General features: G+C 29.0%; 1 protein-coding gene across 7 annotated transcripts in view; it reads right to left on the reverse strand.

Moving 5' to 3' along the window:
* LOC106689374 (nuclear receptor coactivator 5) overlaps nucleotides 1-22,747 on the reverse strand; it is a 47,196-nt gene that overhangs the window by 2,518 nt on the left and 21,931 nt on the right. For 2 of the 7 annotated variants that reach the window (XM_067052565.1, XM_014434314.3), the window contains one exon: nucleotides 13,583-13,723. The exons of 1 other annotated variant lie outside the window; for it this stretch is intronic. In XM_067052565.1, the coding sequence (XP_066908666.1) occupies nucleotides 13,611-13,723 (113 nt within the window). In that variant the 3' untranslated portion in view covers nucleotides 13,583-13,610. Of the gene's footprint in view, nucleotides 1-4,172; nucleotides 4,349-4,424; nucleotides 4,605-13,582; nucleotides 13,724-14,560; nucleotides 14,686-22,747 lie in introns of those variants that run through there. 4 more of the 7 variants (XR_010844882.1, XR_010844884.1, XR_010844883.1 and 1 more) reach the window with 4 other exon arrangements.

Consider the following 22,747-nt stretch of genomic DNA (forward strand, 5'->3'; position numbering starts at 1 on the left):
ATTTTAAAATTGGGTAAAGCATTTTAATTTCATTAAGTTAAACTTTAAAAATTTGACTTTTTTGAATTTACCCAATGGCGACAGGCTAAAAGCTAAAAGTTTGTCCATTTTGATGTTTCTATCTCAACTGAAAATAAGTTAGAATTTATAGACATGAGTGATTAAGTTTTGAAGAAAATATAACTTGTTCCTGTGAGTGAGTGAATGAATCATCAGGGGTTGAATAGTATATAGATTCTAAACGTAAGGTACTCTCTAATAATACTAAATTTGATGGTCTGCAAATTTTACTAAACGGATTTTAAGTTTAGAACAATCATTTCCGTGTTGTGTGTTTTAAAGTCACTGTATTAAATTTCTTGGCAAAGTTGGTAAAAATTGTTATTTTTGTATTGTTGCTTCTATTTGATTATATATATGGTCATATGGCGAATACACCATATTCCTGGACCAAATGTAAAATGTAGGGCACTCATTAGATGCATAACTTAATGTACTTTAAAGAGTATAAAGCCTTCACTAGAGTACTTTGTATAAACGTTATAGCCCAGAAACTGAAAAAATTAAAAAAATCTGAGGGTTTTACTCCAACCTGGACTGCAACAGGGAATTAAGCAAACTTACGATATTATTAATGAGATCAAATGAACATTTTGCCATTTTGCAGTCTTTCCACACTTATGACCAAAACGGGATTCCAGGTTATAGTATGCTATATCACACATATTGAATCCAATTAAAACGAGAAATAAATTTGTTTAGCCCTAAAATGTTTAGATTACTTGGCTTATAATGATGGTTTTTCAGAAAATAATGTTATGTAAAAGTGTTCTAGGAGAATAAGAGCATAAAAGAAGTAATTTATATTTAGTTTTGTAAAGTGAACAGACAGGAAACAAACTGAAAACATTGCACAGTTGTTAATTTAAAAAGTAAATTGTGAATTATAAATAATATAAGTTTCAAATGTTTCTGAAAATTATTTATTTTATGAATTTTAGAAAAATGCTAGATCACCAGTAAAACAGACATGACCACAAGTACAAAATTTTTAATTTAAACAAGATGTAATTGAAGATAAACTGGTCAAAAGCCATAGTAATTGGACCAGCAAAACCACATTAAAGTTCTTCAACTGACAGATAACACATTATTATTATTTCCGTTGACTAATAATCTTTATTTTTGACTACCATCATAACAGCCCTGACGAAGCCCTGCAACGTGGGGCGAAACGTTGGCTTAATAAAATAGTATAATTCTACTATTTGAGTTTTTTTTTTTACCGCACCCGGACCATATTCCATTCATATTTTTTTTTTTATCGTCTTCCAGACCATCTTCTTTCATAAATTACATTCCGTTGACTAATAATCTTTCAACTGAAATTTGTCGACTATAGACTCAGCATGAGTAAGGTAGTTAATAATGCCCCAGGGTGATATAGGGCAGCTGACACAAGTATATCCTCACAAGAAAGTCCTACTACCCAAGTTCCAGATCTCTTGTGCCTCATAATTAGCAAATGTATCTTGAAACCCTGTAATTTTCCCATTATTTTATTTTGAGTCTTAGCCATGGATCCTCATGAAATTTCTACAAAGATTTTTGGGTTACTATTCAGAATTTATAACGATGCTTTCAGTTGCTATTATATGAGAGAAAATAGTATGAAAATTTGGAGAAAAATGACTATAGCTCTCTCTCTCTCTCGGTAAGGTGTTGAGCAGGATAAACCAAAGTCATAGGACACCATTACCTACACCATATCGACATTATCTGTTTTTTTAAAGTGGTGCTACAGGTTAAAATTTTTAGAGTTATTGTTTCTTGAAATTTAACACAATTTATTCAATGTTTTGGCTATCTTGAATATATATCAATGCGGGAAATGAAATAATTCATTAAAACATCAACAAAACTTGTTTATTTAGGACTTAGTAACTCATAAGTTACATTACATTAGCTATACTTGATACTGAAGTAGGACAGTTCTTGGTTTGGAAAGGTTTTTCTTTTTTTTTTTTTAATTTTAATTAAATCAAAAATAGTTAAAAGACCCTAAACTAAATTATTTTAGAATATATTTTTTTTTTAAGGTCAAGATAAAGAAATAATAGTTTTTTTATTTTTAAATATGGATCTGTATATGTTATTCCTTACTCTTTAATATTAGCTTAGAAGAAAATAAGTAAGAATTTTAAAGTATATATTTTATTTGATTAAATTAAATCTGACTAATTTACTTCAGTAAACACATCTTATAAGTGCTTAACTAACATTAAAATTATGTATATTGTATGTAATTATGTATTATGTTTCAAGTAATAAAATAAAATTAATAATACATTTAATATAAGTGTGAATTGATATATCAACAGTTTTTTCAAGTCCGTAAGAGATTTTTGAATTTTATTTAACACATTTATTAATATTGTTGAGTAAATTAATAATGATAACTTTGAATTGTTATTGATTACAGGCCTTAGAATTTTTACAGAAAATCAGAACACTAAACAATGCTTTAAACCTTAAATAAAAATGTAAGTAGCAAAGCTCAATCACTAAGGTCATATTTTCCCATCACTTTTGTTTGAAAAACAGATGAAAAATGATTCAATTGTTTTATTAATGCTTAGCTAGGGGAAAGTGATAAGAATTTTGAAATAAATTGAACAGTTGAATTTTTTTCTTATATTTTATTTTTTTTTTTACATTTTACAATTATGAAGGTGAAAAATATTGAGACATCCAAAATATACTTCAATAACACTAACTAAATTCACGCATAAATTTTTAAGCCTCTAATCCAAGTAGGGGTGCACAGAACCTCAAGAACATTTAAAAATCTGGCGCAGTGCCCAGCATACAACTTTCACCTGCCACTCTACATACATGCCCATGTTCTGTGTAAATTGGAGGGTTCCTGTTGTAGTTATCGCTATTTTTGTGATTTTTTGAAAATAAAATCTAAAGATCAGGGAAGGAAAAAATCATGAAAAAACAATTTTTTTTTTTCATGTATATTCATTCAGCTCAGTAATTAAGATGTGTTCCCATCTCCCATGCCTAGGTTCGAGAGTCTGATAATTATTTATTTTGTTATATCAACCATGCATTGATCCTTTAGGGTTCAAAACTTAGCGGTTGATTATAAACTTGACCGTTGGTGTAGAAACAGTACTTTCTAACCAAGTACAGAACCCAAGAGACTCTTCATTGGTTATATTAGTACCGGTGTTTACATATCAGAAATCCATGAAACTCCGAAAGCCATATTCTAGGGGTTATGAAATGGATTTGAAATCATCCCCACACTTCTATCCACTGACCTTGGTATAGTGCAAAAGTCTCTTTTTTGGGGGAAAAAAACTATATATATATTCCTGCTATATTTTGACTGATGTAATTCAAGAGATGAACCATTACAGTGAGGAGAAAATACTAAGTGGAAGGCAATTTATCAGAAGCTTATCATCTAAGGATGATCACTAGCTAGATCATTTCCTCTCTCTAGTTGCTACTTTCCACTAAGTATCTCATCACCTCATAAGCAATAAGTGGAATAGCACATTACACTGAACGGAATTATGAGGTAGAGATTTACTATTACAAATCAGGCAAACTCATCATCTAAGATGTGGTATCTGGGTACTTCTTCGTTTTTATATAAAAAGAAACAAATGCAATTTCAGCATAATAACAAAATTTAAACATATTGCAATATTTTTTTTTAAATAATAAAATCGAGAACATTGAGAAGTTGGATTACAAAATTATTGTAGCCTCTTTCAAAACAATCATTGCTCTGACAATTAAGAAGATACTGTAAGATAATAAAACAGTTGACAAAAACAAAAAATGGATGAATGATGGTACAATTCATCGGGTTCGGATATTTAAAAAAATATAATTAAAGGGATTAAGACTTCCATGATGGAAAAATAAAAATTAAAATTGTTAAAAGTATTCAGACTGAATTGAATTTTTTATTGATTTCATAATCATTACATAATTTTTTGTTCTAAGTTTGTATTGAGATAGTTATCTACAACACACAGATATTGTATCAATATAAAAATTTCTAAAAAATATTGGGAAATGGAAATGAAAGAAATAGACAATTTATTTTGCATCCATCCGACAATTCACAATTCAATCAAAAATATAAATTGAAATTGATGGGTGCCAAGAAATTTTATTTAACTGCAACAGAAGATATGAAAGGTGAAGTAGTTATCAATAAAACAAAACACTTTTGACAAAGTGTAGAGATCACTTCCTTAAGTCCTTCTTCCCTAGAGCATAGCATAGCTTTCTTCATTAACAATCTATAACAAGCAAACTTCTAAAAATTAATCTGATTATAGTTAAATTTGCGTTTATTTGAAGCGAAAGCTAGCTTTAACAATTAATTTTATTACCTGAAGTGCAGTCTCTTTTTTCTTCCACTGTTACAGGATTAGTTGAGACATCTTGCCTCAAAGCATAATAGCTACAGCACATTTCCTGCCAGCCAAAATTTCTTCGATATTTTCCTTTGAAATAGTCAGCTTTCATGTGATAATGCTATCCTACTTGTCTATCTCCAGATATCAGAAATGCTGGAAAATGTGCCATTACTTCATAAAAAATAAAAATGAATTCTTTTCAATATTGAATATACATATTTAGGTTTTATAAACATGGTCTTTAACAGAAAAAAAAAAAAAAAAACTTGTTTAAAATTGAGTTTAAACTTACTAAAGAGATAGTTATTTATAAGAAATGTGTGTTTTGGTGATGAATTAATTAAAACATGAAAATACAGTAAGACCTCAATAATCAAAGTTGGTTGTTTAGATGACGTGGCAGGCTAAAAGGACTCTGGCTCCTTTACCCTTCTTTTCTTTCGGGTCTCTGAACCCCACAAGACTAATACAGTGAAAAATAAAAAAAAAACAATGAGATGTATACAAATATTTTTTTTAGTTAGTATACATAAATGTGTAAAATCGAAAATTCTTTTTGAGAAGGATAAATTTAAAAGTTCACTTTAAAATTAAGGCTAATAGGAAGGGAATGGATCACATGATGCCAGGTAGAGTATGGCCAATGATAGACAATACAAAAAATGTTGAATCAGACTACATGATGCATGACATCTCAATATCTTTCAAGTAAAAGAGGGACAAAATAAAAAAAATCACTTTGCCAATATCATAGGTAATTTCAACCTAATCTCCATTTTCAACATCCAACAGATAATTTAATAAAACACCTAAACATCTTGGTAATTCCAAGGGATGAGGATTCCAAGGAACAATGGTGAATGTTGCTTGAGCTTGTTTATTTCTACAAATTCCCTATTTCTGCTATCCTTTGATGGATAGCTATATAGTTTGATGGATCAAAATAGGTTTTGATCTTATTTATGCTAATATTTTGCATTAAAAGTATAAGTTGTATTATTCATAACATCATTTGGATGGTTAAAAACATGACTAACTGAAAATTACTTATTTAATTATAACAATATATATACTTAAAAAAAAAAAGTTTCAATCTTTTAAAAATAAACTCCATGAAAAGTTCAACTTGGGAAATAAATAGGTATACAGATTATATTTTATTGGTTGTAATTGAGGCAATAAAGAACAATATAGTTGTAAATAGCTCAAATCAATATATTACCATATATTAGATCAAGAAAAGTTTTATAAAATTAAACAATCTGGAAACTAGCAACACACAACTTAATTCAACTGAAAAAAAAAAAAGAAAAATATTTTACAAAATTATGACAAATGATCAACAGTGATTTTTATACCAAAGAAAAGAAAATTATTTACAGGAAATAATAAAATACACGATTATTCTTGAAGAACCTTTGTAATCATAATAGCAATAATGTAAGGATACTAGCAAACTGGCCCTATTGAATGATTTTTAACAACTGGGCATTCCATATTCAGAGTTTGATAATTCATACAAAGTGCCCTATAACCAAATAAAACATTTTTGGAACTTTTTTAAAGGAAAAAGTATTGCATGAACATAAATCTTTTCCACCCATTTCAAAACTACAAAAAACTAGATTTTGTTAAAGAAATTATACAAATATTCACCAATGAAAAATAAAACAAAATCATTAGGAAATGTATTTGTAAAAAACAAAAAACTATATACATCATCTGTGAACAATTATTTAATATAAATGGAGTTTAAGAGCAGCTGGATAACCTAAAACTGTATTTATTTAAGATTCCTAAAACACTAATGCATTTTAAGTATAAAGAAAATACCAATAGATATTTCAGAAAAGACAAGAATGTTTCAGAATCTATTGACTACAAGAGACCAGAAGAACTGCTCAATGCTCACTCATGAGGCAAGATTAGTAATAAAGAAAATGTAATCAACATAGAGCAGAATTTCACCTTATAGATTTGAGGACCATTTCACTTTTTAGTAAAGCTGCATGGAAGACACTGCACAACAGAATTTTAAATCCTTAAGGTATGGGCTTTACAACCTATTACAATATAACTTGTGTGAAGCAACAGGAACACTGCAACAGGATTGAACACGTACAAGTCCCACACATATTGGTTAAATTACCGTTGACTGATGTGGCTCATTTTACAAAGGTATGAAAAACTATCATCTATATTTAATTCAAATGCCTTGGTAACTCTTCCTGATTAAAAAAATGAAGTAAATAAATAATGAACCCATAATTTTTAAAACTTAAATTAACGATGAAACTAAATGGGAAGCTTTCAACAATAAAATCTGTATGCAAGCCAATCAGCCAATTATTAGCAACCAAATTGAAACAAACATCAATAATATAAAATAATACGTTTTTCTTTATATTTAACTTGTTTCACATTTCTAAAGATATCACTTTCGCTATTAAAATGCGACCACATTTAAAATTAGTTAACACTTACAGTGTATAATCTTCTTCGGGCATCCTCCCCCCTCCACTATCTTCCTGAACATATATCACACGCCTTGAATATAACAATTTGAACGTTAACTTCTTTTTACCATTTATTTAATAAGGGATTTTATCACTAGAAGATATACTATACATTTATGACAAAAAATGCTGTCAAAGGTCATAGACTATCTTAAAAATTAGAGATATAGTGAATATTTTGTATGATTATATTCTTTATTCTGCACCAAACATGATATACCATCTAATAATTAATAAAAGGTCCATTTTGTTAAATCCTTGGAACAAATTCTTAAACCTCCTCATATGGTAAATATAATTAAGTCAATATCGAATTTCAATAATATATTGCAACAACTACATATATATTCAATTCAATAATACAGACTATATAAGACCTTAAGCAAAAGATATTTTTTTCTTGAAAATTTTATTAACAACAAATGAAACATAGGACAAAGAAAAAAAAAGAAGTATGTGAAATTAAATCTCTGAGACATAGGACCACAACTAGTTGAAAATTTTAATGTACTTTCAAAGAACACTTAAAACAACAAACTACATTCACACTATACTAACTAAACTTGGAAAACATACTAAATTTCTGCTTTAAAGTGAAAGGAAATAAATGATCTTAGAAAATTGTTTTATAAATGTCGGATGATGGTCAAATGTGATAAAGAGAAGTTCTTGATCAAATATCAGCCAAGATGCTTAATTAAACTTAAAAACTGATACGTAACTATACTAATACAGTTATCAAGACTAGAAAGTTCTGTATATCAGTTTATCACAGTCAAGGCTCATCAAAGATTTATGATCTACCACAAGATTTTTAACATTTTGATATATCCATTTATCCATCGTTTTCTATAAATTAAAGACTGGACCACCAATACATTTTAACCACTTATTTTTTATCCATAGGAGCTGATACAAGCGGTAGTATTATTATACAACTGATACAAGCGGTAGTATCAATCTCAAACCCATGAACCAAACTAGCAGTTATTTATATCCACCGATAACTATCATTAGTTTTTCAAATTTATGATGTCTTAAAATGGTAAGTCATTTGACAAAACGATTGGAAAATTAAATAAATTTGGTTTGGTTTTTAAATCTAAATGTTATACAATGTTAACCAAATAAGAGGTACACCTATTAAACATCAATCAACAGAGGGATAAAGTGTTATCATATTCTTTCTAAATAAAATTGGGACACAAACCTATCATTATGATCAAGTATCAAAGTCAAAATGAGCAACATTCTTAGCTGAAACCTAAACGTTAATTTGCTTTAAAATATTTACTAATAATAAACGGGATGTCAGGAACAAGTAACTTCCTTATGGAGGGGAACCAATAAACTTGAACTTGGTTGGATTAAAACTTAGAGTCTTTGATTCCATCTGAAGCTATAACTGATTTTCTGTTCTGTTAATTCTTCCCATATCAACAAAAATTAATAAATGCATGATACAGAATAAGAAAAATTCCTAACCGTTGAGTCTGACAAGTAGTATATTATTACTAAAAATTTCAAATCATAACAGGCATTCAATTTAAAAAGACAAAAAATTGTAATGCAATTTAAAACAGAACTTCAAAAACATTTCAAAGAAAAAGTTTGGTACTTTATGATACTAAATGACAGGAAACATTACTTACTTTTTCATTAGCACTTAATAAATATCAATCGCCTGCGGATCGTCCCGAACGAAAAGTCTAATTTGATGGGACTACAGTTGATTTGGCCTCCAAACGTACACCATCATAAAAATATAATGCACAATATACTGTTGTCTTCATAAGTCATTAGAGCAGTTCAAAAATATGTTGAACAACTCTATGTTCCAGCAAGATAAGATAAAGTAGTAGTAGAAGCAAGAACATAAGATCAATCTCGTTATCAACAATACAGATTTATAATTCCTAATAATATGCTATTAAATTAATGCAGTAACTGATATGACATGCATTTTTCAATATTTATTTTAATAACTGTTGACAGTAGTAAAAATTATTAAAAAAATTTCAATTAGAGATTTATTTAAACATAAAAATTTACAGCTGTTGAAATATCTTAAGAACTAAAACTTTACATTTTATAAAACTAAATTCTCACTCATCCCGAAACAATGGGGAACGATATAGCATGTCATTCTGAAAATATTTTTCACTACGGAAGACAATAGTTTTTTTAAATACCGGGACAATTCAACATACTGTCAATACTTAGAATCAATACAAACAAGTAAAATACAATATGTGAAAACAACTAATTTACAAAGAATCAAAAGTTTCTCAGAACATATCAAGCTTTTTGTGGTTAGCATGCAGGTCAGATGTTTTTAAGCAGCATATTGTCATTTCTTGTTCCGACAAGCAGCTTTCACTCAAATCCAAATAGAGCAGTAGTAGGCAGCATTAGCTACAATCTGTTCCTGGAGGAAATCCAACAGAAAAGCTTTTGAATTCCAAAATACTGTTGTGATAACTATATCAGGAGAGACACGCATTTTGGCTTACAATTTATTTTGCTCACAACCCAAGCCTCATCTTATGCCAGGCAACTGTCAAATAATGACCAAGCAGCAGTTGGCACATTTGAACATCCAATGATCTAAATCTTTGGGAACCATGCACATAATGGATAATCCTAATGCTGATGTAGATGCTGAGATGGCAGTCCCCTTAAACAAGACAATAGACAGCTTCAATATGGTTTTCTGTCAAACTCATCCTTGGCTGGCAATCATGGGGTTCTTTTTTTTAACCTTACCAGTCCTTCAGAGAAAGTTTTGAGCCAATAAAATATTCTTGCTTTTGAAAGGTTATTGTGTGCAATCTCTGAAAAATATCTAAAGAGCAGAGACCCTCCAATGTACAAAACTCAAACATGTTCAACAATCTAACATAGAGAATACTTGAGGATCACCCATCTTTCTAATTCTTTCCTATCTGTTATGAAACAAGGCCCAGGGCTCACTCTCCACTCTCTTCCTGGACCACATTTTTCTCATTTATGTTTAAATTAAACACATAAGGATACCTTAACATTTCACACATTAACATATTGGTAATAAATAAAAATGGAAAAACAATTAATCTTCTAGAGATATTGTACTTGAGGTAATCAAACCAAGCATTCAATTATTTTTTGATGTTAGTACTTCTTAACCATACTAAAAACTTATTCCTCTCAGAATTATAAAGCGAATAACTTAAATAAATTCACAATCAACAAATATTTAAATAAATTTAATGTATTCTTCTCCAGTTAGGTAACTTAAAATTATGTCACTTTTTATTTTTCCTGTTCTTCACAGCACAATAAAATGAATATTATATAAAAGCACAAAAACATTAATCGGACCAAGTTAGGGTTCTAGCAAATATCGTCTGACTTGGCCAATATGCTTCTTTATAAATATAGTAATTATTGGTACATTCAATACCATCACTTTTTCAAGGTAAAAGCGTCACTTGAACAAAACAGAGATTCCTGCTAAATTTTCTACTATCAAATGCTCTTTTTTCAATATTGTTTCCCATTCTTTAAATAAAATTACATGTAGAGACCACCTTAAAACAAATTAGAGTGAAGAAAGCTCATTCATCTTCATTTTAAAATAACTGGAGTTCATTTAACTTAATTCTTACTTATCATATCAAACAGGTTAATAAAAACAAAGTTCTAAAATATAGAAGTTCACTTCTTAGTTTAAGTATTAGCATATAAAACAATATAACAAGTATACTAAAGAGGAACATACATGACAACATTTACAAATTTTAATATAAAAAACAATAAAATATACAGAAAATATAAAAATAGATCAACTTACTTACCTATTCAACAGAGATATAAACTGCAAAGCAATGTTCTCTAAAGATCGATCAATAGAAAACAGGAAAACATAGTTTTATTTTTATATGGACTAATTTTTTTAAAAATTAAAAACTGATGGAAACACTAAATTTTTTCAAAAATTACATTTTGTTAAGCAGTTACAATTAAAAAAACATACAGGGATAAGTTTTCTTAAAAATCTATTTTGTAACAATACTTAGTAGTTTTTAAACAGGAATTATATTCTACTATTTTCATGATAATCTTGCAAATATAGGCAAAAACACTGTATAATAACTCATTTCTCCAAATAAATTTAGTTAACAAGTTTAAGGATAAATAACTGCAAAATTATTATCAGTAGGAGGTAACCTAAATGGCAAATTTCTCATCTCGACAGGAATGAGGCATTTTTTCACATCTTTCCTTAAATAAGGTTTAAAAGCTTTCAACAGTACTTGAAGTATTCATCATGAATGAGGAGAGCATATGCATATGAAAATGATATTCGCCAGCTGGCTAGGAATATAAATATACTTAAGAGATCTTTCAGTATTCTCAATAAAGAAACCATGCAAATGGGTTTCCAGAACAAGACTAATATATAAGCACCAGGTCAAGCTGGAATAAACATTTTCAACTTATGGTGGATATCTTTTGAGAGGGTCATCAATTTCATTTACCTGAGGTCTCAACTAAATAATGAAAATAATGTTTCAAATGAAGTAAGCAGAAGAATAATGGATGCTAATCGAGCATACTATGCTAATATCCGATTTTTTAAGTCCTTATATCAGTCATAGGCCACTAACGCTAGGTGGTGATATAAAACAATGGTATAGGCCGACTCGACACGTGTTGGTCTGAACCCTCACCATTGTGATGGTGAAGAGCCTGAACATTATTGAATGAAAGATTCTTAGAAAAATTTATGGAGGTATTTGATCCGACTTTAAACACAGATAGATTTTCCAAAACACTGAGACCTAAGCACTTTGTTAGGATATAAGCATGATGCAGTTTATTAAAGAGGGCTGTATTGAGAAGTTAGACCATATAATCGGTTATTGGATTGGCAAAAGAAGAGTTAGACAACCGTGCTAATAATTCATTCAGGATGTTGAGTAGGACCTGTGAGCGGGAGTAGCGTAATAGAGATATAGAGTCAGAGAAGCCAAGGCTCACCTTGGGCTATAGAGTTATGCAGTAACAGTTAAATCATTAAATACGCATGAAACATGTTTCGAATCTAACTTAAATATTAAATTAATAAGAAGAAAGGAAAATATATAAATAAGAGAGTGGTTATCATAGATGCAACACACAATTATAATCGTCTAAATAAAAAAATCTGGTTTGTAAAATACTTTAGGAAACAAAGTTTTTAATACTCCTTCAAAATAATATTTGGGACAATTAATTTAAATACAAACAACAATGAAATATAAAATATTTATTTGTAAAGCAAGTACAATCAGCTGAACACATAAAAATTCATTTTTAACACAGAATAATGAACGATAAATAATTAAATTAAGAAAAAAACTTACCTTTTCTTTATAAGTGATTTTCCATGGATAAATGCACAACCTAACAGTTTATCTTAAAAAAAAAAAAAATAATATCTTCATAAATCATATCATTTATTAACTGATACAAATCAAATGAATTAACTTTATTTTTTACTTCTTTTCATTTAACAAATTTATTTATATAGATTACTAACTGGCATTTGGAAAACCAAATAATTTTAATTTATTTGTTAAAATGTTAAACTAAACACTGAAATTACTACGAGCACATTAAGTGACTATCTTGCTAGCCGACTATCTCTTGAATCAGGCTGTCCACCGCTACTTGGATAGGCAGGTCTAATTTACAGTACTGAGTTCATTAGTTATTGGATAGATAAAGGGATAGATCAAACAAAAATGGGTTACCGAATTGATGAATTATTATGAAAGAGATAAATGTAATGATTGTCTTAAAGAAGTTAATGGTATTAGATAAAATAAAAAAAAGTAATGTTTAAATTTGGGTTTATATTAACTTACCCCAAAATATTACATTAATAAAACATTTATTTATTTTTGTCCTAGTTGGTACCCTTTGGCCTATACATTTTATTAAATGGATGCTGGGGCACAACTCTTCGCCCAGAAAAAAAAAGCCCATGATTGCTGTACTTTTCATGACAGACAGCATAATACAAATATTTTTTAAGAGGGCAATATACATTACAAACATATATATTTTTTTTAATAAAGGTAATATATAAAGAGGGAACTAAACTTAAAAAAGTCCAAATATTTATAATTACTTTATTGGATTTCACATATATATATATTCTTTTTTATCTGTGAACTTTCATAACTATTGTATTCAAAAAAGAGAAAAAAAAAAAAAAAAATTACATCATAAACATAAAATTATCTATTCTATGTAAAAGTATCCACATTGGTCTCAGGTGATATATAAATAATATATAAAAACGAAACAAAAACAGACTGTGTCAATTCATAAAAATAAAATAAAATACGTATGATTTTAGGAAGAAAAGAAAAGAAGTTCATTTTTTTTTTCCATAGAATAAACAAGAGTATCCAATTTTAGTTCATATTAAAAGCATGTGCAGATATAAAAATTTTGAAGACAAATACACTTAGCTACTTATGTTGATAAAATATGTTGCATTTCCACATGTTCTTTCAGCCAAAATCAAATATTACAACACATAAAAATGAAACATCTAATTTAACATGCTTATATTTAGTCACTACAAAAGCTGAAAGAACTACGAGCACATCTAGAATCTGCCAAATGGAGCCGGATGCCGTGGTGCCATTTTCCTCAGCAAGTCTCCTCCTTGGATCAGGTTGTCCAGGGCCTTCTGGATAGATGGGTCTTGGAGCAACGGACCTGCAGGGCATATACTCTTCAGCCAATCACAGGGTATGAAAAACCGATCAACGAACCTCATCAAGGTATTCATAAAAAGACGGATAATAAATCTGACTAAAAGTGTAACCGATTTATGACTACACAGGTACATGGAATAATAATATGAGGTAAACCACTCATGGCATTAATAGTTTATTCCTCTTATATTAAAATATTACAACAAAAGGTCAAATAATAGAAAATGAAATTAGAGGTACCATTGCACATGTATTTTTAAGAAAAGAAAAAAGGAATTACTTCCATAAAGCAATCAGCAAATTATTTCTCAAGACCAAACATGCCCTTTTTACAAAGAGTAGTAATAAAAAAATTATCACAAATAGTTATATGAGAAAACTACATTTGACCAGATTACAAGCAAAAGTTAATAAAAGAGAATAGTAAGGTAACAAGTTTATCACAGCACATAAGTTCAACTTTTATATACCCTAAGTTGCTATATCAGAGATAAATTCTTCAGATATTAGTACAGTTACTCTGAAACAAACCCTTGTTCAAAAACTCGACTTAACAATGAAAATGAGAAAATATTGTTACAAGTATTAAAAGGCAATTGTTCAACAAACAACAATGAAAAATTTTATGCCCAGAGAAAATATCCAAGAACATTCATATACAGGCTTGTATAGCATACAGCTGAATGATCATAGAACTCCCTGCCATTCCTCCAATTTTTTTTAATATATTAATCCAAGTGCGTTACTAGTTGACAACATTAGCTGAATAAACCCATTAGAAAATAAATAAATAAAAATAAAACACCAATAACTTTGATTTACTTTTAATTAAATTTCAGTGAAAGTTAAACTTGGTAATCATGATCCATTTGTATTGATAAAGGTAAGGTGATAAAGTACCCCCACGAAACCCACACTTTCTTATATAAGCTGTATCTCTTTTCTTCAAATTTCAGAGCCAACCTTGAAAATTATTTCAATGTTAGTTTCCAGGAAAGTACTATTGAGCAAAGAACATAAAAAAAAAAGTCTATTATTTTAAGAGCATAAATAAAAATATGGGAATTGCTACTTCTAACCTTTTGTTGTAAAATAAGTTGTTAAGGATTGTTTCATTATGTTATTTTGAACATAATATTTCTAGGTTACATCAAGGTACACAATTATCAACTATAAATCTGACTGAACTCTGATAAATTCATTACACACAAAACAATAGGTTTTCTTGAAATATAATTTTGTGAAGGAAGAAATAATTGAAATATCAATGAAAAATGACAAATTATTAGTTGTTTTTTTAATAAATATCATACCAGATTTCACAGAGGTAAATTAAAAAAAAAACGCTTTTGATTCTTGTTACATAAATACCTCCTGAATTGCTAATTTAGGGAGTTGAAAAGAACCAACTACAGTATGAGTATGGCTGAAACCATTAATCTGGACTTATTGGGAATATTCCACCGCCATATTTGTATTAAGGTTTGGCTTCATTTCGTCGATAGTTGAGCAACCATTCGAGTTTTTCTTTATTCGTTACAAACATTAATTTTTTTTCTCGAGAATAACTATATTTTTTCCATATCAACATTTTGATTTAAAATTTCAGCAAACCAACAAATTTTATGAAAATGTTTAAAAACATAATTATTATTCCGAAGGTTTTAATAAGAATTCAAAATATTTATAAACTTTTTTTCAAAATCTAGTTCCACAAATGTTCAACTAATTGAGATTCAATTAAAAGTAACAAACATAGTCAGCAAAAAACAATATTAAAAGAATTTTTTTTTGCAATTATATAATATATATAGTTCTCATCCATCGGCCCTAAGCATTGTATAAATAATGAACTGAACAAATCACTTGTAGTGTCCCTTATTAGAGATATAGAATATATTATTCAAAATAGTGTAGAAGAGAATGAATGGGATTGAAATGAAAGGTTAATGTGTAAATATAATAACAAACTATAGAAATAATACGACACAACGAGATAGAGTACGGAACAGTAGCATTTGAACTAATCTGGGAGTCAAACTGGCTGAGAGCATCCTAGAGGGGCACAAGCTTCTCAGACACCTCCTTCGGATGGACCAGGAAAGAACTACCAGAAAGACATATGAGACTTGTGTGGAGGGAAGAAGACCAAGAGGAAGACTACGCATTTCCTGGGAGGAGAGTGTTAAGGAGGTGGGATATGGACTGGAGTAGGAGAAGGAAGATGGTCCAAGAGCGAGATATATGGTCCAGACTCTGCAAATTGTAACCTCACACTGCGCAAGCAGTAAAGGGGATAAAATGATTATGATGATGATGATATGATAGAAATAATACGATAAGTTACAGTAACACTAAAACACACTTTAACACTTAAAAAGTGTACAGAACAACAAAAGAGTTTTTAAAAATATAACCTGACATAATAACAAAACCAGATAAAACAAACCAAACTGTTGCTACTAAATATGTGTATGTCCATAAAACAAATAGAATTGTAAATGATGAATAATCATACAAAAATGTAGGTTAAAATGAAGTAGTAGATCTCTTGTTGGCAAATGCATACCCTCATAAACCAGTTTGCCAATTATTAAAACAAACACTAACATTGACATAACCTAAAACCTAAAAAACCAACAGGAATGAGGACTAGGGGAAATCCTATTTTGGAACCTCTAAACAGCATCTCAAAAGAAGGGTATGTATCAACACAAATATCTCAAACTGCACTCTGCACTCACTACACATTTCAGACAAATAGGACACAGAATCAAATTTGATATACCCTAAACCGCACATAGAGAAAAGAACAACTTCAAGCGAAATATAAAAGAAATGATCACTGTAGAAAAATGTAAGGATTGGGGCAATCAACAAGAAATCAAATGAACAAAATTTAAATTTATGTTACTCCAACCTCAGAAACAAATAAGAAATATTCAGAGTTGGGCAAATATTATTCGAATTATGAGAGACGAATGATTTTTTATTTGTGAATTTTCTACTCAAATAATCAATTATTCGTACAAAACATATGATTACTTTTTTATTCGTCATTATTTTACACGAATAATCAATTATTTGGGCAAAACAAATCGAATAACCATTTGAATACTTTTATATTCGTCCATTTTATAGAAAAATAATCTATTATTCGAAAAAATTAAATGATAACCATCCAAATACGTTTGTATTTTTATAAAGACTACATTTTTTGTCTTACAGCTATACATAGATATATTTTATGATCGCATATAGATTAATTTTAACTTTTCTGATTTTTAACATATAAGGGTCCCTTTTTATGTTTTGGGATAAGCAGAATATGAAAATACTATCGATTTAAACTTTTCTGATTTCTAACATGTTAAGGTTCCTTTATATGTTTCGGGATATGTCGAATATGAAAATGCAATCGATTTTAAGATTGCCTATCAATTTATTTGAACTTTCTTGATATCCAACATGTTAGGGTACCTTTATGTTTTGAGATATGTAGAATATGAAAATACTATCGATTTATTTTAACTTTTCTGATTTCTAATATGTTAGGGTCTCTTTATGTTTTGAGATATGCATATTTCTTATCTTAGTTAAAATAAATCGACACACGATTTTAAAATCGATAGTATTTCCATATTTTACATATCTCAAAACATATAAAGTGACCCTAACATGTTCGGGATCAAGAAAGTTAGAATAAATCGAAACGCGATAATTAAATCGATACGGAATCATAAAATCAATAGCATTTTCATTTTTGGCATATATTGAAACATATAAAGAGAAACTAACATGTTAGAAATCAGAAAAGTTCATATAAATCGATGAGGGATCATGAAATCGATATCATTTTCATATTCTGCATTCCTCAAAACGTATAAAGGGACCCTAACATGTAAGAAATCAGAAAAGTAAAAATAAATCAATACGCGATCTTAAAATCGATATCTTTTTCATATTCTGCATTCCTCAGAACGTATAAAGGGACCGTAACATGTAAAGAAATCAAGAAAGTTGAAATAAATCAATACGACATGTTAAAATAGATAGCATTTTCATAATCTGCATATCCGGAAAGCTAAAAATTGGCCCCTAGGTATTAGAAATTAAAATAAATCGATATAGGATCTTAAAATCGATAGCATTTTCATATTATACTCGTCTGAATATGTGGAATAGAGCCCTCATACATTAGAAATTGAAGGTGGTAAAAAAATAGGTGAATTTAAAAAAAAAATCAAATTTTTATTCGAATATGTATTCGACTAATTTTGTATTCGACTAATTTTATATTTGATTGAAATAGTATTTTAAATATTCGAATAAAAAAGTATTCGGATTGTTTAGTCTTATTTTTATTTGAATAAAAATTTATTCGTCTCTTGTCAATCGAATAAAAAAGTATTCGTCTCTTGTCAATCGAATAATTTTTGCCCAACTCTGGAAATAATTAACAACAATTTAAATAAATAGACAAAATAAAATAAATAAGAGACAGACTACCTGATAAAAAGAATGGTTATATTTTGGAAAAACCAAAACAAACCCCCATTTACCATCCTCCATTTCGCCCCTATTCAGTTCTGGCACAGACCTCGAGTTAGTGGTATCACAGCGATGTAGAATATACAGTAATATACAAATGAAAGTAATGTTTGTAGTTATATATCTTAAATTATACTAGGTACAATGTAGTTTTTTAATAATTAGTTGAAGAAATTCTTTTTTTAAAAAAACTATTTCTTTCATTGTAGAGCATGATATTTTATTTTAGTTCAAAGATTTTTCCATGCCTGAAAATATGGATAAACTACAGAATAAGCATTAGATTAGTATCATATGAAAACAACATTTTTGACAAATCTAGCATCTCTTAATAAAAAAAAAACTGGTGCAGTGAGCGCATCATACAACTTAAACTTACTACTCTACTTCAAGTTGAAATTAATTTAGCTCATTTCAGAAAAGATATTTTTACATTATTTACTGAAACAATCTTTCCCCATACTAATTTTCAAAATAAGCGTTTCAGTTGACAGATTGTCTAACTCTAATTTTAACAGATATTATAATATTTCTTGTTTCGAAATTTTAACATTTTTCTTTGGCAAACATATGACAAAAATATACCAGTAAACTAAAATTCACATTGTGCTCTTAACCACTTATTCAATGCTAAATTGTCAAATCAAAATTAAAAATAATAAGAATGGTTTTATGGAGTTAGTCAGGCTGTCATCTAAAAGGCTGAAATATAGGTTAACAGAAATTAAACAAGTAATTATTTAATAACTGCGTTGACATTATAACAGAGAGGAGACTGACAAAAATTGAAAAACTGTGCATGCTCTAGCCCGTCAAACTTGTGTTGGAACATGTCTTTAATTTATACGGTTTTGTCATTCTCCACCACCTTCTTCAACTTTTTATGTTAAAAATATTTTCTAAAATCTTTGGCTTTCCAACGGTATATACTATGTCAATATTACTCTTATTTCCGGAAATATGTTTCTTAAAACTTAAACAAATATTTTATCTCTTATCTATATCAGTTCATAATTTATATTTATCTATTTTTTAATGCTGATACAAATGTGAAATTCTTGATTATTTCAAATAAATAAAATTAAGAAGAGGAAGAGAATTTTAGAGGAAGATTTAAAAACAATGATCATGTAAGCCCTGTCAGACTATTTCAATGAGGATAAGACCTAGCTAATGTTGAAGACCATTTAATTCTACATATCAAGTACACATCGCCGTTTAAAAAAAAAAAAAAAAATAAGTGAAAAATTGATTCTATAATGTGGCACTTTCGGTCGGCAAATTATATGGAAAAAGTTGCTACCACACCTTCCTTAAATATTTTATTTCAGTTTCGTATGACTTGATTTTCAGCTAGACTGTTCATGTGCGGGTGCGTGCATGCATAAACACTCAAAACATTATGTGAGACTTGGTTATTTGGACTCAGACGACCAAAATCAAACAAATGTTGCTGTCCTGACACAGCCAACCAGCAGCACTTTGAGAGCAAGGGTATAATCACACATGGAGGTAAGCAGTTCATATTTGACCTCAACAATCTTAAAATGAAGATAAGAAAGAAAGATCTACCTGTTTTTTTTTTCTATCCCGGTTAGTCATAGTCTTTTGATGGACACCTGGGTCATGTTGAGTCAGAACATTATCACAAATTATAGAGAATTGAAGAGCCGCTTCAAAATTTCATGATTAAGGAAATTCTGAAGTTTATGTTGCTGGAAATGATTAAGAGTTTGGCATTGTTTAATAGTGTTATGAAACTAAAAAAATTAAGAAAAAGAGTATGGCAGAAGATCAGTCGACCTATCTACTGACATTCTGGCAGTAGATTTCGATTGCGTAAGTGATATCTAAGAATGGACTATATCCTACATACAGTATCCTTCAGCCCGAAATATAGACACTCGCAGTATCTAATCACAGCCCCAAAGAGATGTAACTTGGGTAGAAATAAGTTCAAGTACAAATCATAACTTTTCATTTTGTATCATGTTCAACATTAAACTCAATACATAGATCAATTTTATATCATTAATATTCAATAATAATTTCTTTAGTACGTTATAACTTTGTGCATGAAGTAAAGAGGAGTAACAGCTTGTATTCAGTAAATTGTTAATCTTCTGGCTAGCCATCACGGTGATGATTCATTTAATTCTTACAAGCTCTGCTGTAAGAAGAATGCAGTCTACTGACTGTTTTCCATATAAATCCTGATAGTGTATTTGGATTTAAAATAAAAAAAATACTAAAGGCATTATTGTCTGGCAAAAAATTTACAAACTTAAAATGTGCATTTCTCATTATGTGGGATCTTTTAATTAAATATTAATGTTCAACAACCTTTTCAGAGATACTAGCCACAACTGGAATGTGATTAGGGTAAACACTTAAAATTATAGGAGGAAGTATCAAACACTTCATCATGTAAATCAATACTGAGTATTCATTAATATCTAAAAAACTACAATAATAAATGTGACCTTTTCAAATATCATTTGCCAACAATCCAGTTATCAGTTAGTAATCTAAAATATAAAAATTCGTTATTAGTAAACTGTTTGAAAGATGGACTGAGTCCCTAATAATCTTATATTATTCTTATAAAAAGAATAACATTCAGAGAAGCAGCTTTAAAGAATTAAATCAGTACTCAGTGTCTTACAGACAACTACAATCACAAATCAGTATAGACTTAATTAGTGGTTGGAATAGTTCCTTATAACGTTCTTTCAAGAACTATCTTCACTACATACCAATAGTTTAGATCCCTTTTCTGGGTCTCAGAAGAAACGGACTTTGACAAAGGAGTTATCAAAAGAAAAGGAATTTCAATTGAGAAGAGACAAATTCCGATTTCGATTCAGAACTCTCACAACTTTCGTAAAAGTGATGGAAAAATAAAGATCGTTTAAAAATTACGATAGCTATTTTGTATCTACAGTAAATTGGCAGATCAAGGTGAGATTGCTTGGGTGTTTTAAGATTTGATATTCACTATTTTAGAAAAATAACATGACAAAGAACTACCCGTCGCACGGGCCCATCCTATTCTAGTGATAGAGTTCCAGGTACCACGGTTGTCATGGGATGCTAATTATAAATTGTTTCTATGATATAATAATGTATTATTAAAGAAATTTGGATACCTAATGCAAGAATTCTCACACATTTATGAAAGTAATGAAATAAAAATTGGTCATAATAATTCCAATATATGAAAAAATATATAGAAATAAAACATTTTTTTCTGAAGAAATAGGTAATCATAATAAATTAATTTTCATTTGCAAGAAAGATGGAATTGAAATGGCTATAATTACTCCATAAACTGGGAAACATAGCATGAAAACTATACGTTGGTTTAAAAACGTGAACGTATACAAAATCTAAATCAAACAAGAGTACGAATAGCTTACATTTTTATTTTCATACTTTTTTTTGTCTGTTACATCTGCTAGGGCATCGTCCAGGCACATCTGCTCTTAGGCTAATTGAGTTCAATCAAACAAGGACAAGAATGTTATAAAAATTTTCTCATTTTTCATTTAGGGTCCTAACTATGAATTTTAACTTTGTGGCCTCAAATTTTTTCAAATATATTTTATTGCTTATAACTTGAAAATCATGTATTATTTAAACAACTTCCAATTTTTATTATATAGTAACTTAAAGGAGAGAAAATTATGATTCTAATATTTTTCCCACTACCATGGTAAAAAAAAAATTTACTCTCAAGTGAGCTGGATTGAACTTATGAGACAGAATAAAATAAAGTCCAGTCAAATATGGACCGGAAAGAGGTCTTTGCAGACAAAATCTGAGGTTATAAACTTGAAATTCGTAATCAGGATTCTAAACAACATAAATGAGCAGGTTTCAGAATTTTTTGAAAGCTTTATAGATCTCTTTCTGATCCTCATTTGATTGCACTACTTTCCATCTCATAATTTTAATCTAAACTCATTTCAAAGAGCATGAAGTAGTAAAAAAAAAAAAAAATATATATATATATTAGAATCAAAATTGTAGATTATTTTCTCTCTTTTAATTCAGTATAAAATGAATGTAAGAAGTTATTTGAATAATAAAAGATTTTCAAGTGAGAAAATTCCAGAAAAATTTGAGATCAGAAAGTTGAAATTCATAATCAGCACCTTAAAAATGAACTATACTAAGAGTGAATGCTCCTATTTGATGCACTAGATGAAAAAAATTAGTGAGTAAAAATGTATAAAATTTACTCTTGTTTAATTTGATTTTTTAAATTTCATCAAAACTCTCCAAATATTAGTATCTTAGAGAAATCGCCACCGGATTGAGAAGTAGATCAGGAAATATTCATCATCATAAATAGTATTTCTATGAAGAGTGATAAGGTATCATTGGGATCTGCAGTATATTGAAGATTTGAATACGAGGTCAAAAACAAAAAAACATTAAGTAAAAACAGTCTGGTACCGACTAGAAGCGA

This window comes from Halyomorpha halys, unplaced genomic scaffold, assembly GCF_000696795.3.
Source record: "Halyomorpha halys isolate HHAL.00 unplaced genomic scaffold, Hhal_1.1 Scaffold1347.1, whole genome shotgun sequence".
NCBI classification, from domain to species: Eukaryota; Metazoa; Arthropoda; class Insecta; order Hemiptera; family Pentatomidae; genus Halyomorpha; species Halyomorpha halys.